The 14,840-nt window shown below is 34.7% G+C and overlaps 2 protein-coding genes across 6 annotated transcripts in view; one reads left to right on the top strand and one right to left on the bottom strand.

Annotated features, from left to right (window-relative positions):
• The window catches only part of Ypel (Yippee-like), a 349,317-nt gene extending 341,431 nt beyond the window's left edge, over positions 1-7,886 (top strand). For all 3 annotated transcript variants that reach the window (XM_090392078.1, XM_090392077.1, XM_090392076.1), the window contains one exon: positions 6,273-7,886. In XM_090392078.1, the coding sequence (XP_090248204.1) occupies positions 6,273-6,362 (90 nt within the window). In that variant the 3' untranslated portion in view covers positions 6,363-7,886. The remainder of the gene's footprint in view (positions 1-6,272) is intronic.
• The window catches only part of LOC150107820 (uncharacterized), a 59,982-nt gene continuing 53,019 nt past the window's right edge, over positions 7,878-14,840 (bottom strand). For all 3 annotated transcript variants that reach the window (XM_090392075.1, XM_090392073.1, XM_090392074.1), the window contains exon 4: positions 7,878-8,734. In XM_090392075.1, coding sequence (XP_090248201.1) covers positions 8,052-8,734 — 683 coding nt within the window. In that variant the 3' untranslated portion in view covers positions 7,878-8,051. The remainder of the gene's footprint in view (positions 8,735-14,840) is intronic.

Below are 14,840 nucleotides of genomic sequence, written 5' to 3'. Positions count from 1 at the left end.
TGAATTATATTAAAAGACAGACCAGGGAACGCAGTCGCATTCCCTGGTCCGTCTGCCAAAATCTTGGTTGTCATCGGATGAAGTCGTCTTTGTTATTCCCACTCATGATGACTTACACGGTTGACTCGCATCAAGTTGCACACAGCGATATCACGAAGTATAGGTATAAAATTATTTTTAATTTATTATTCATATTATAAAATGTGTTATTTAAACAGGCCACATGCCATGTAACACTTGTTGACACTAGAATTTTTCCATTGAGATGCTTCTCCAGGAAGTCTTCTTATAATACTATATAACTCTACTGTTATACTTTTCTGCAGCTTGTTGTGTCCTTGATGCCAGTTCTTCAAACCATTGCCATTTATCTTTTCTAGTACTTCTCTTAACCTGTTTATTTAAAATCTTATATTTGTCTTTAAGTTAATTTTCCTTTCGGGGAGCACTTGCACATAATTTCAGCTTTATTTTTTTTCCTTTCATCCACTAGGCTCCAAGTTTCCATCGATAACCATTCTTCTTTCTTTTAGCATATCCTAAAATATGTTCTGCTGTATCATTAAAGACTTTATCTTTTTCCATTTAACCTCTATATTATCACCTTATCTCCTCTCCTCATTCAAAATTACTATCCACGTTTCTCCTTAATTTTATTTTAAACTCATTGCAGACTTCAGCATTTTGTAATTTAGAAATATCAAATTTCTGTTTATTAAATGTTTTTCCCTGGTGATTTTTTCAAACGTATAACTGCATAGATCCTATTATTAGGTAATGATCTGAGCCAATACCAGCACTTCTTTTATTTCAGACATCTAATAACATTTTCCTTCTCCTTTGGCTGATGGCAATATGATTTATTGATTGCTGTGTTTTGTCATCTGGTGACACCCAGGTTACTTTATGTATTCTCTTATACTGAAAGATTGTGTCACCTATTACTAAGTTATATTTGCCACACAGTTCACCATTTATATTTCTCTCTCCCAAACCATGCTTGCCCATTACATTTTCCAGTCCCTCATTATTTGTACCAACTTTAGCACTGAAATCACCCATGAGAAGTATGCTCTTGTTACCATGTGTCATCATCAAGGTTTTATCAAGCAGACTGTAAAACTTTTCTTTTTCTTCAAAGGATGCATTCTCAGTTGTGACATAGCACTAAACAACTCTTAATCTTTCAAATTAATTTTAAGATTAACTGTTATTATTGGTTCCCATCCAATCATTGCTTGACTAAATCTTTTGCTCATGAGAATTCCAACTCCATGTTGATGCATATCAGTTATATTAAGCATCTCTGAATAAAGAAACACATTCCCACTGGGAAAATTTATTCTACCAGTACCATTCCATCTTACTTCACTCAACCCAATAATTCAATTTTATAATTTTCCATCTCCTTTAGTTGTGCTAGTTTTTAGCATTAGATACAGCAATATTATGAAGTCCAGGACTTCATAAATTACACGGTGACCACCCCTTAGAACCCACTACCCAGACTAATTTCAACCTTTGAAGTCTCATCAGTTGGAAAGAGACCCAGAAGATAAGTAAACTTTGTTTGCTTACACTTGGGTAAAGGATTAAACCAAGAATATAATTTCTTGGCATCTTTAATGTATAGTATAATCAAGTGGAAACACTTCCAAAATTTATTAATTTCTCAGTATTTCAATGCTTTTTATATTAAACACAGTGCAACAAATGACATTTTAACCCTTTACCTGTCAATCATATTTGATGCAAATGGCACTAACCTCAAATCTTTTTGCATCACATGCTTTTGGGATAAGACATATCATCATTAAATGGTATAAAAACGAGTTAACACATTTGGTTAGGAACATTACATGAAGTGAATGCAATGTGGCACGTGAGCAATTATGCTAAAAGTTCTGGCAAACATATAAAACACTATTCTTTTCAGCTGTGCAATTGTTTGAACACAATGAAATTGGAAATGTTTGAGTTCTAAGTGCTGTGCAGCTTCTCTCCTTCTGTAGACAGGAGCTCTGGGCTGTAGTCATTGGCACAGCTGTGAAGATGTGTTTATTGGACGATATCAGGTCCTGGATTTTGATCCATTGATGCATCCAGGAGTAGACAGTGTTTTGTGCCTACAACTTGTTCCACAGTGGACATAGAATGAACTTTGATCCATCTTGAAGAACATAAGAAAATCAAAATATGGCAAGTGAGGGACTGGTAGGCCATAAGTAAATCCCAAGCTCAAGTTTACTTCCATTGAATTCCATGTCACATAGGATTAAATGGAAGTAAACCATAGCACTATATATATATATATATATATATATATATATATATAGATATAGAGAGAGAGAGAGAGAGAGAGAAATGTTTTAGTCTGAGAAACCAGTTTTGTAGTCAGCATCAACACTTGTATTGCCGAAACCTGAAATGTGTTTAGGAACAATACTGCGACTGCTTTACCAAAAATTTGGAAGATTATTTTCAAACCACCTTCAGCCAATAGCTGTGGACTACTTTAAAGTCCCATCATGGCATTTTTTAGAGCTCACAACAGAACATAGTCCTATCATGGCTTGCAGTTTCAAGGAAGAAATGCAGTTTGTTGTACAAGTTGTTAGGCTGCACTGAAATTGCCTCCCATGGGTAGACTTGAAGATCTGTTGGTCAATTTTGCCACTGAAGAGTATACCAACTAGAAATTAAGTTGATACATTGTGTTCGGTTTATGTCACAGAGGAGTTGTGTGTGATGGGGAGATCAAGACGTTGGTGTGAAAAGAGACTTTATCTACTGATTCAAGTATGTAGTTATCAGGAACTATTAGGTCTTTAAGTACATCATGGGGACTGGATGTGTTTTTGATAGAGAATTTGGAATGGAAAAGGCCCAACAAAAAAACCTGGATAACAGATAGGTTCTAGTTCCCAGGTTTGTGAAATTTGATTTATCCAAAGAGCTTGCAGTGTTTGGCAGTGAAGTTGATCTTTTTTGATCCTCAAACAGTTATTCCAGAGTGGAGTGAAATTTTTTTTTTTGTAAATTTCACTCTCACGAAATATTGCTTCATCTGAAAACAACATATATGTACAGGAAAACCTCATTCAATGTGATGATTAATGCTTGATGATTTAATTAATCATCAATTAATGCACACTAAGCGAAATTGCATTATGCGAATATAATAAACAGGAATAATTATAATTCATCCATCAATTATTGTAAATTTGGAAGAAAAAATTTAAGCTGTATTAAAGAATAAAATCATCAGTTAATAAAAATTAATTGCTGTCTAAACATTTGATTGAGCTACTTTTTTACAATAAAATTAAGTAAAGGTGTTTGAATAGTGCTAGACTTTTTCATCTTATCATGCAGTTTGCGATCATTTTACCAAGATTTCTGCAGACTTCGAAGCTTCGTTCCATATCAAGATCAGCATCGAACAAAATTTCCTTAGCATGCTCAATGTGCTCTCAGAGGGACCCTGTAACCCCTAGAGAATGCATCCCCTGGGTGGCGGATAGAGGAGCCCACCATGTATGTGTGTGAATATGGATATATGGTGGGGTGGTCCGAATATACTGAATAAGGACTCATGGACCAACAGGGCCAATCATCTTAATTGTAAGGGAAGTGGCACTCCCATGGACCCCTAGCTAAATCTATCCTCTTCTTCTTCTACTTTGAGGAAGATCCACTCACTTTAATCTTTCCTATAAGGCCTATTCAGCCAACTCTTATTTTATGACCCTTATGCTATTAGAGTACAAGAGGGCCATGGGGTCTTTCCATTTCTGGCCTTACAACTATGTCCCCTCTATAAACCTTTACTATAATTCTACTCTTTTCCTATAATCTACTCTTTCCCTTTCAATATGATCTATTCCTCCTATGGGTTTAAATTTGGAAGAAGGCTAGTTCAGCAGCCCTACCATTGTCATGCTAGTCACCTGACACGTAGAACATAATTCTACTTTTAAGCTGACAGAAAAAGGTAATCTGAATGAATCTATTGGAAAGGTAAAACGAAAATGGAAACGACAAAATATACATATAGCAAACTGGAATATAAGAGGAATAGCATATAATGAAATGGAATTAGACCAAATATTAAATGAAAGAAATTTTAAAATAGCAGTAATCACTGAAATAAAAAAAAGAAATTAAATGGAACCATGAGAACCAAAAATTTTAATGTGATATACAGTGCAGTTGACAGAGACCAAAGAGCACAAGCAGGAGTCACTATTTGGATTCATAACTCCCTTTCAAAACAGTTAAAACATTATAAATTATGGAATGAAAGAATAATAGAAGCTAGAATAAAAATAGATAGAGGTTATTTAACAATAATTGGTTTATATGCCCCAGAAGAAGGAAGAGAACAGGATAATATTGAATTTTATAATCAGCTACAAAATATATATAATAAAATAAATAAAAATGATTATGTAATTTTAGCAGGAGACTTAAATGCAAGAATTGGAAACACAAAAATTAATATCAACAGAAAAATCAAAAACTATGCCCTTTAAAGACAAGATCCAGCAAGAACTGAGATAGTAATAGATAACAAGATCTTAGAACAGGTGAATTCATTTAACTACCTAGGATGTATGATCACATAAAATAACAGGTGTAATTAACTCTATATTTAAACCAAATCTAGTTCAAAAACAAACCAGACTAAAAGTATACAGTACATTAGCCCTGCCAGTCTTATTGTATGGAAGTGAAATCTGGATATTAAAACAGCAGAAATGAAGTTTACGAGAAAAACTGCCAAGTATACTCTATTTGATCACAAAAGAACTGAAGAAATTATGAAAGAATTAAACCAAGAATTAGCAATAGAAAAAAATTAAAAATATAAACATAAATGGATGGAACACGTTCAAAGAATGAAAATAGAAAGATTACCAAAACAAGCCTTAAAGTACAAACCATTAGGAAAAAGAAAACCAGGATGTCCTCTTAAAAGATTCAAGGATGACCTCTAAAGTTGGAACACGCCACGTTAGGCCTAAATCCTTGATATGCATAATGATGATGCGCAATGTGATTGAAAAGTAGCTCAAGTTCTTTTGCAGTTGGCTTCTTAGTCATCACATTCTCTTCTTGTTTGCACTCCTCAGCATCTTCTTTATATGCACTCTGTTCTTCTAGTTGAAGGAGATCATTCTCGCTTAACTGTTCTGAATGGGAATAAAGCAAGATTTTCAGCTTTTCCTCTAACATAATTATTTTTCTTCTCTTTTTATTACTGCCGTTTTCTTTATCAGTCTTTCTCTTTTCCATATCGGGGGTTGAATATAATAAAGCCTTATAGGTATCTAAATGAAAGCAAAATGAAGGAAAAGTGATTGAGCAAGAGAACAGAGTTAGCACGTGCGCTTGTGAAGATAGCTTTGAGTCAGCTGCCAAGTGTCATCGGCCCGCAGCACTCCTACTGCCCATTACATTGACAAGTGCTGCTGGTAGCTGCAGATTGGTGACAAAAAATTTTGCGTAACGTAAAAAAAATCGCATCAACTGATTAATCACTCACTTAAAGCGGGAAATAGTATAATTTCACTTAGTCGCGCAAGGTTTTCCTGTATTTAAAATCCATGACATACATGCACTTGCTTATATCTTCTTTATAAATAAAACTTATTTCCATTTTGAATTTCAGTAAATTTAAATTATCAATATTATTTTTTTCTCTTTAGTACAATAAACAAAGAAATACTAATTTTGCATAATTTTTTTCACTGTCATAATTCTTTAATTAATCCTGAACAGTCAGATTATTAATTTGCATTATTTTTTTAAAAAAAGTTCCTTTTGAATTGTTCCAAGAGGAACATTTTATTTTGGTTCAAAACCATTTCAACTCTTGTTTCATACTCTTGATAGAGCCAATAATGTTAAGGAGTTTATTATGATAATCTTTGGTAGAAAAAAAAGTGATAGTTTTACTTATTTTCAAGATATGCTACATTTTACTTTCAGCATTAAAAATCTAACACATTAACCATGATCAATGCTATATATGTAAATTTAACCTCTCATTATCACTTAAAATTAAAATAAACTATCCTCTATCTTCACATTTTGAAACTATAATTTTCAGTTTTACTAAAATTCAAATTGAATAGCATTTATTTTCTTATGTACTGATGATTTGGTGTATGCATTTACAAGTGAATCAGTAATATATTGAAGCTGAATTGAAATATTTAAATGCTTATATATTCATGTTATCTAAAATCTTTTTATTTTTATTTTAGGAGCATGCTTTTGAATCCAGTCAGAAGTATAAAGAAGGAAAATTTATTATTGAACTAGCTCATATGATAAAGGAAAATGGTTGGGATTAACCGTAGTAACAATGAAACTTTTATTACCCACTGGGTTTCTAAGTGCTGAGCATTTTCTCCAAAACCAGACTGAATTTCTTAGTGATTGGTTATAGGAAGTACTTTGCACTTTACAAACATTTTATTCTCATACTTGCAGTCAAGCTTTATCTGCAAAATCCAAGCCTTGTCATTGAGAAATCAGAAAACAGGTGAAACTTAACATCAAGCATGACGTGCATATTGTGGTACTCCTACTATTATGAGGAATGTGATTTTTTGCTACCAGTAATGAAGAGAAGATTAGTTGGCCTAAAAAAAAAATTTAACTTCATCAGTTAGCAAAACAAAAAATAATTTTTTTTTATATTGGTACTTCCTTAACTTCTGCATTTCCAGTTTTCATCTATGATAATTTTAATTGTCAATGCATCCTTATCCATTGAGGGGAAAAGAAAAGAAGAAAAAAAAAGGAAAAAAATTAGTGGCAAACTGGTCTATTAAACTAGTTTTAAAATTCATTCACTGAATGTGTTAAAAATCAAACATTCTTAAGTTGCAGTTAGGTCTGGTCTAGCTAAACCAAAACTGCTATTAATGTAAAGTAAATATTGTTTTAAGCCTGTTTGAACTATATACAGTTGTAACACGCAGTCTGTGCACTGGTATAAGAAAGCTAACACTGGCTTGCCACTGCATGTTGTACAAATCATCAGTCGTCTGTACATCATCTACATTCAACATTTTGTAAATAACTTTTGTAATATTTGTTTCATTTGCTTCTTGGAGCATACGCGAGTTTAAATTTTTATTTACAACTAGATATTAGCAGTTTACTTATTCTGTATTACTGTCATTAGGAAAAAAAAATACAAAACTCCTAAGACCGTGTAAATTGTCTGTCTTTTTTTACGAAAACACTGTGAGTTGTGGTTTACATTTATGATAGTAGGGTTGAAGCATCACTCTACCCTTTATGCATGAAAATATCAGTGCCAGCAAGCTAATGTCCTTGACATTGTAATTACAATGCAATCTAGCTCTTTAAAGGAGTGCACACTATTTATGTTTTTATTTTAGTATGGTTGTGGTTGTTGCTAAAATGGTAAAAAAAAAAAAAAAAAAAAAAAAAAAAAAGGGAAAAAAAAGCTGCATAAATAGAAGTACTGTAAATAATTACCCTGTAACTTCTTACAAAATTTACATAGTGTATATAATACACTTTTGATTAAAATGTTTGTCACATGCTGGAGGGGAAATGTGGGAAGTTGTATTATGTTTGTTTGTTTGTACATGATAAATCAACAAATCATGCTTCTCAAGCCTCCTGAAACAGATTCGTATATTTTGGTACAACTTCCTTTCCCCATACTGTACAGTCTTAAAAAGTGGTACTATTTTGAATTGTGTGTATCTAAGCTGCTGGCTGTTATACAACTTGCACTTAAATTAACATCTATTTATTATACTTAGGTAGATGGAGTGCTTAGTCAAACATTGTTGTCTTCCTTGTCTTCAGGAATAAAGCTGTTTGTCTCAAGAAAATGTGTTTATTTTTCATCCCTTTTACAAAAATCACACTTAATACAAAGTATATTCAGCTGCTATCAGGTTATATGTATACAATAAATATCACATCATTGCTAAAGCAGGTAGATTTTGATCTGATTGCTTTCAGTAGTTATTTTTCTTAAATATATAAATTCAAATTTATGAAGTATTCTGTTTTTTTATTTTAGATGTGTGATCTATTGCTAGAGTAGGTAAATACCTTAAGGATTCAATTCTTAATTGCTTTCTCACAAGCCTCCTTTGAATAGAGGTATTGTCTACTGGAGGGAGTTTTGTTATGGAAGAATCAGGTATTCTGCTTGCAACAAAATTTTTAGTTGATAGCTGAGTATCATACTCTTCTGCATACAATTTTTTCTGAGATGGAGAAAAACAATTTATATCATCTGCTATCCTACTTATGCCATCAGAATTCTGACTGCTGTGACTAGAGTGATCACTTGGATCTGGACAAGTGTGTTGTTTTATAATGGTCTTCTTAACTGCCATGCATATGGGATGGTTTTGTAATTGAAATAAACTTGCTTCATGAAAAGAATTAAAAGAAAACCTTTTCAGGAAGCTTTTCTTTTTCCTATTTAAGGCAGCATTTATTTCAGCTAGAATGGCACACTTTGCTTCAAGCTCTTTTTGTAATCTTAATATAATTTGATCTCGTTCTTCAAGTTCCTGTAGGTGATGCCATATCAGTAGTCTCTCATGCTGTTTCAAGTCTTCTACTTCTTTGGTCTTTTCTTCCAGGCTTTTCTGTAGTAATTCACTTTTATCAAGAGAAATCTTTACTTCTTTCTGCAGAGTAGCAATATTTTTCTTATAAGCATCTGTAAAAGAAAATCAGTTAAAATGAGTGAGTTTTTTTACATGGACATTGCATTCAGATTTAATTTTTGTGTCTGAGATATCAAACTTTGTTAGTTTGCTCTATTCTATTTAACTGGAATACAATTAGGATTTTTTTTTTTTGCATATCTTGTAATAGTTCAATAACTATATCATTAACATTACTGAGTTAAAGAAATAATGTGCAGGTATAAATTGTGGTAAGAGAAAGAAAAAGCTGTTATTATTCATTTGCTTAATTCATTATCATAACACCATTTCTTTTTGTACATGGCAAAGCAAAGTGGTTTTGCCACATACAAAAAGAAAAATTGTATGCAAAATAGTCCCATCCCAAACCAGGCAATATATGGTTGGAAGGGGGGGGGGGAGAGTACTTCGATTTAAGACATTCTTTTGTTGTTTTTATTCCTTTTCTAGGGCAAAGTTTTTGCTCTTGCTAAACAAGCAAAAACTAATCCTAAAGTCCTACCTACAACTTATAGGAAAACTATTTTTAGAAAATTGGTTGTACAACTTTAATTATATGAAATGTGTAAAATATAATTATACATAATCTAGGAAAGTAAATATTCTTTGCTGCTTCAGCACAACACCTGAAATGTGTGATGAACAAAAAAAATCTCTCTCTCTCTCTCTCTCTTTATATATATATATATATATATATATATATATATATATATATATATACAGGGTGGCCATAAATTAACTTTCCCTCTTTGGAGGTATTATCTGTAGCTAAAACTAATACACGGAATGAGACCATATTTTATATTGAGACTTTCGAAGGCAAGGCATTCTGCAAAAAAAAAGATTTATTACCAAAAGTCGCCAATAGGGGAAATTTAGTGCTGTCGGAGCCGAAAGCAGTCATATTTGCAGTAAATGCAGGTAAAAAGGATTATGCAAATTTTACTGTGCGTACGTGACAGCAGCGCCACCATTTCATTCGAATAACTGCCTGAACATTCCCAATTCCTTAAAAAGGAATTGGGAATGTTCAGGCAGTTATTCGAATGAAATGACTGACGAATGAATGACGAAATTCATTCGAATGAATGACTGACGAATTTTGCTCAATATGCTTCCTATCTTGCCTCAGAGTGCTTTAAGTTGTTTTACCTTAAAAGAAAAGTGCAATGACATAGCGGCCCTTCGGGAATTTAGAAGGCTTCATAACCTGCGTACAGGTCCTATGTCAGCTGTAGCACTGAGAGCTATGATTAAGAAGTTTGAAGAAACTGGATCACTAGGAGTTAGACCTGGCAGAGGACGGAAAGCACTGCAAGAAGAGACAGTAACAGACTTTGCTACTGCAGTGTTCGATGACACAGGGACCACCACTGGTCCAAGCGCTTGTGCCATAGTTCGCAAACTTGATATGATATAGTCTGGAAAATGCTTCACTTCTATCCGTATAAGTTCAGTCGTGTGCAAGCACTAACTACCGCCAATTATGATAAGGGCATGACCTTCATGCTAACATTTCTTGTCCGAATGGAGGTCGACAATGACTGGCCTTGAAAAATATTGTGGGGTGATGAGACTCATTTTTATCTGAATGGGTTGATCAACGCTCACAACTGCAGAATTTGGGCATCTGAACATTCCCAAGTGATCCAGTAAGTACAGTACCACTGCATTCTTCTTAGGCAACATACAGATATTTGCTGATGATACAAAGATAGGTAGGATAATCAGGAATGCAGATGATATGCAGTACGTACTTGCAGAATGATTTGAATAGGTTGGAATTGTGAGCAAGAGGTCAGTTCAATATCAGTAAATGTAAAGGCGTGCACTTTGGCGTGATTAGATATCCAGTGTTGTATTATATTTGCAGGACTATGCTAGAAGAAACTGATCAGGCTAAGGATCTTGGAATGTTAGTAGACAGGAAGTTGAAATTCAAAGGTCATGTAGCAGAGATTGCAAATAAAAGTCAAAAGTTAATTACAATGCTGAAACAAACTTGGACACGGAAAGATAAGGATGCCATTTTGCCTCTTTACAAGGCCTTCATAAGACCTCGCTTGGACTATTGTGTGCAGATCTGGTCTCTGTTATGATTTTGATATAGTGGAGAGAATGTAAAGGAGAATGTTAAAAATAATCAGGATTGTGGAATACCGATTATGAAGATAGAATGATAATTTCTAGACTGCAGACAGGAGAAAGAGGGGTGATATGATTGAGCCTTACAAATTTCTGGAAGGGTCATACAGGATTTCTGTTGATGGAATTTTTCATTTTATGGAGAGGGTGGGAAAAGGACAACAGCACACCTTGGAAGCTTAGAATGAAGGTAGCTAAGAAGCGGGGAGGGTGAGGGCTAGATTTTTCTCTCATCAGATGGTGAGTGAGCAAGCATGATAATTTAAACTTAAATATACTGATTTTTTTTAATTGACCAGTGATTTATAAACATAGAATGCCAACAAGTTTTGCCAACTGAGCTGTTCAGCTTCTTCAGGGCTTATGATGGTAAGGGAAAACTCAAAGTGGCTAGTACAGAGAAAATGGAGTGACACTATTGTATAAATTGAAACAGACACGTAATAACACACACATGGAGCGTGTAATGTTATGCGCTAGAAACGTGACTAGAAAAACATACCAAAAGATAGTTTAATGAACAAATATGATAGCTTGTGTGTGGTAAGTGGCCTCCCTTGATGAGTCCCTGACTCCCTGGAAGTCTCGCTTAATAACAATAATAATAAGCAGAGCATTAAGCTACTAGAATGGAAGAGAAAGATTTCTGCTTCGAACACTTGTTTTGCTAATGTCAGAAAAAAAGACCCATTGTTTGATGCAGTTTGTAACACTTCAGCAGAATGAAATGCAAGAGATGATGAAATCAGAAACTGCATGAAAAGAACTTGACTAGAAAAACATACCAACCACTGAGTTTAGAAACCTTTATGCAGATGTCCCATGCATCACCAAGTGTTCTAGGCAACTATTTAAGAATGCTAATGGTCATTAATCAAGAGCATTGATCACACTGGGGGAAAATCCTCTGAAAGATCCTATTTTTCTAAGGATCTTTCAGAATTCGATAAAGAACTTATTGTGCATGCCTGTCTGGCTGGAGCCACAATTTTGAAAACAGCAGAACTGACTGGTTTTTAAAAGGTGAGGTATCCTTTGTGTTTAATCAGTGGAAAAATAACCAGCCTAAAAGGTCTGTGGTCCTAAGATAGTCTGTCAGAACAAGATTGGCAGCATCAGAAAAAGCTCGTATGGATTAACAGAACTCACTGTGTTCAGCAGTTGACCAAAGTATTTAATGAAGGCTGTTCCTGACCCATATCCTCACCAAACTGTCGGCAGGGCATTGAAGAGGATCAGTATTGGCAGTTGCATGCCTATATATGGAAACCATTGATTTCTGCAAAGAACTGGAAAGTTCATTTACTGCAGTTTCAGTGTGACTGGACACTGGTACAAAGTCGTGGTCTGATGAGTCATGGTACACCTTGTTCTGTACCAACGGTATGCAGTTTGGCAGGATTCCCATGAAGCAGCGAACCCAGCTTACCTTGTAAAAGGTTCTGGAGGTGGTGACATGGTATGAGCCATGTTTGTTGGTATGGAATGGGTCCCCTCCAAGGAATTTCTGAACATTGTTGCTGATCAAATCCATCCTATAATGTTGACCTTTTATCCATCAGATGACTGCTTTTGATTTGATGCTAATTCTACTGTCCATTGTAGAAGAACTGTTCAGCAAGCATGACAGCAACTTCCCTGGATCTGAACACTACTGTGAATGTATGGGACATGTTAGTAAAACAGATTTGGGAGCAAATTCCTCTTTTGTAAAATCTGAGCCAGATAATGACTGTTTGTTGAATGTCTGGTATGTTGTAGACAGATGCAATCCATTTAAAGTCTGCTATTTATTGATAAACATAAAACTGCAAAAGGTTTTGTTGGACAAACTAAAATGAAATGCTATGTAACATCGCTTACAACTCATAAGCGATGTTAGTATAGCATTGCACATGTTCTGCAGTAAGTGTTATTTTAGTAATTATTTTTGGTTATATCTTCCTTACTATAAAGATTAGTCTTTAGTTGAACATGTGTGTTTGTGAAATGTGATATTGTTTAGAAAGAATTTTTTCATCGCACCAATGTGTACAAGGAAAATGGCAAGAAGGCTTCCTTGTTCCCCCAGAGATTTTGCACGATACATGTTCTATGTATTCATTGCCAAGATGATAAATGTTTCCCATGTGATTACAAGTCATGTAGAAAGCAGGAGAATGAAATGACTAATCATAAGGTAAGGAAAGATAGACAACATTGTCCAGAACGGTCACGTTCTGGACAATGTGCAAATAGTGAACAATATGGTGCAAAATATGAATGAGAGCATGAAAGAAGTGACTGAAATGATTGTGTGGTATAGCAGGTGGGAGAATGAAAGAAAAAAAGCAAATGGGGATAGTATGAAGGTATGAGAAACTGGAAATAAGGAAAGGTATTGTATGGAGATTTGATGATAAGAGGTAACTTAATAAGAAAGTGATAAAAGCACGTTTCTTAGGCGCGGAGATCAAGAAGGGCCATGACTGCTGATGAACAAAATGAGAAGATAATTTATAGATGTATGGAGTGAGTTTGATGGACAAAAGGATTTGTATATACCTGGTGGACTTTTGAATGGTATTGGAGTTAAATTTTGGAGAAAGTGTTATTGGGGGTCTGGAAGTGCAAAATCAGAACTCAAGATACTAAGAGGATATAATCAAGCATATGTCTTGCCACTCTTAGAATAAATGTGTGTGTGATGATTATGCAGTAATGAATGCAATCTCACAAGTTTCAGATCTGAATGGGTTAGTAATGACATTACACAAGGATAAATGTGGGTCCAAGGAGATGCTGAAATGTATGTACACAAATGCCAGAAATAAGGGAGAGGAGTTTTGGGCATCGTCAACTTGACTTGGCCAAAAATTATAGGGATCAGTTAGGGACAGAAAATGAAACCCTTTGTATTCTGTTGCCGTAACTATTGTTTCTATTAGGTGTAAGATAAAGGCAATAGAACAAAATGTTATTGGTTGCTACTATAGACTGGGGGGGGGGTCAACAGGAAGATGTAAGCCAATGCATGGCACTGTTATCACAATGAGTGCAGGCTAGTAATTATTACAGGAGATTTCAACTATGGGCATACATTTCAACATAGACTGGAGGGAGGAAAGGGAGCATGGCAACATGGAAGTAGAATTTATATAGTTGCTAAGGGATAATTGAAATGAAACAGCATTAGCTTTGCTCTTTTCTCCAAATTTGCTTAATATATTTTTGTATGCCTGACAATTATTTCCTACTCTGCTATTTAGATCTCCAATAAGGACCAACTTTCCCTTTTTCATTGTGTCAGTTGCTTTCTCTAAAGCCTCAAAAAAATTCCTCCACTTCTACCTTAGTAGAACCTTCTGTGGGACTATAGGCACAAATATCTCATGTCAAGTTCCTCATTCTCATATTTGCCCACATCACTCTACTTGAGACTGCCTGCCATTCAAGAAGATTAGCCTCGTATTTAGTGTTGAATACTAACTATGGCTACTCCTTTTCCTTGATTGTCATTGCCTGAATATAACATTTTGTATTTATTACTCAGAAAGACTTCACCAGTTGGTCTTTTTTGTTTCAGTCACCCCTATTATGTCGATGTGGTACTTATCCAATTCCTGAGCTAGCTCTATTTCTTTGCCATTCAGGCTTCTTATGTTGATAGTACCGATCTTGAACTCTGTTGAGTTTGGGTAAGTTTTAGGATTTGTTCCAGTAGCTGACTTTTCACTGTTTGCTCTAGTTCCCTGGTGAAAACAATGGGGACCTTGTTTAACTGGGCAACGCCCCAGCCGGCATGAAATTCTCTCATGTTGTACCATCATTTTTTTTTATTTTTTTATTTTGGTTTAAGCCAATAAGAATACAATTTGTTTGGCTAAATCCCAAATTGCCAGCCTGTCCTCGTCCATAAGGGTGCACCACGAGACGGTGAGGAGTGGACATTAGGTCAGAAGCTCTGGTCGGATCTCTCCTCTCAGGTTAAAC

This window comes from Typopeltis vanoorti, chromosome 4 (assembly GCF_054136105.1).
Source record: "Typopeltis vanoorti isolate ZY-2024b chromosome 4, IOZ_Tvanoo_1.0, whole genome shotgun sequence".
Lineage (NCBI taxonomy): Eukaryota > Metazoa > Arthropoda > Arachnida > Uropygi > Thelyphonidae > Typopeltis > Typopeltis vanoorti.
Note: the sequence above shows the minus strand (reverse complement) of the source record. Positions and strands in the feature narration are given on the sequence as shown.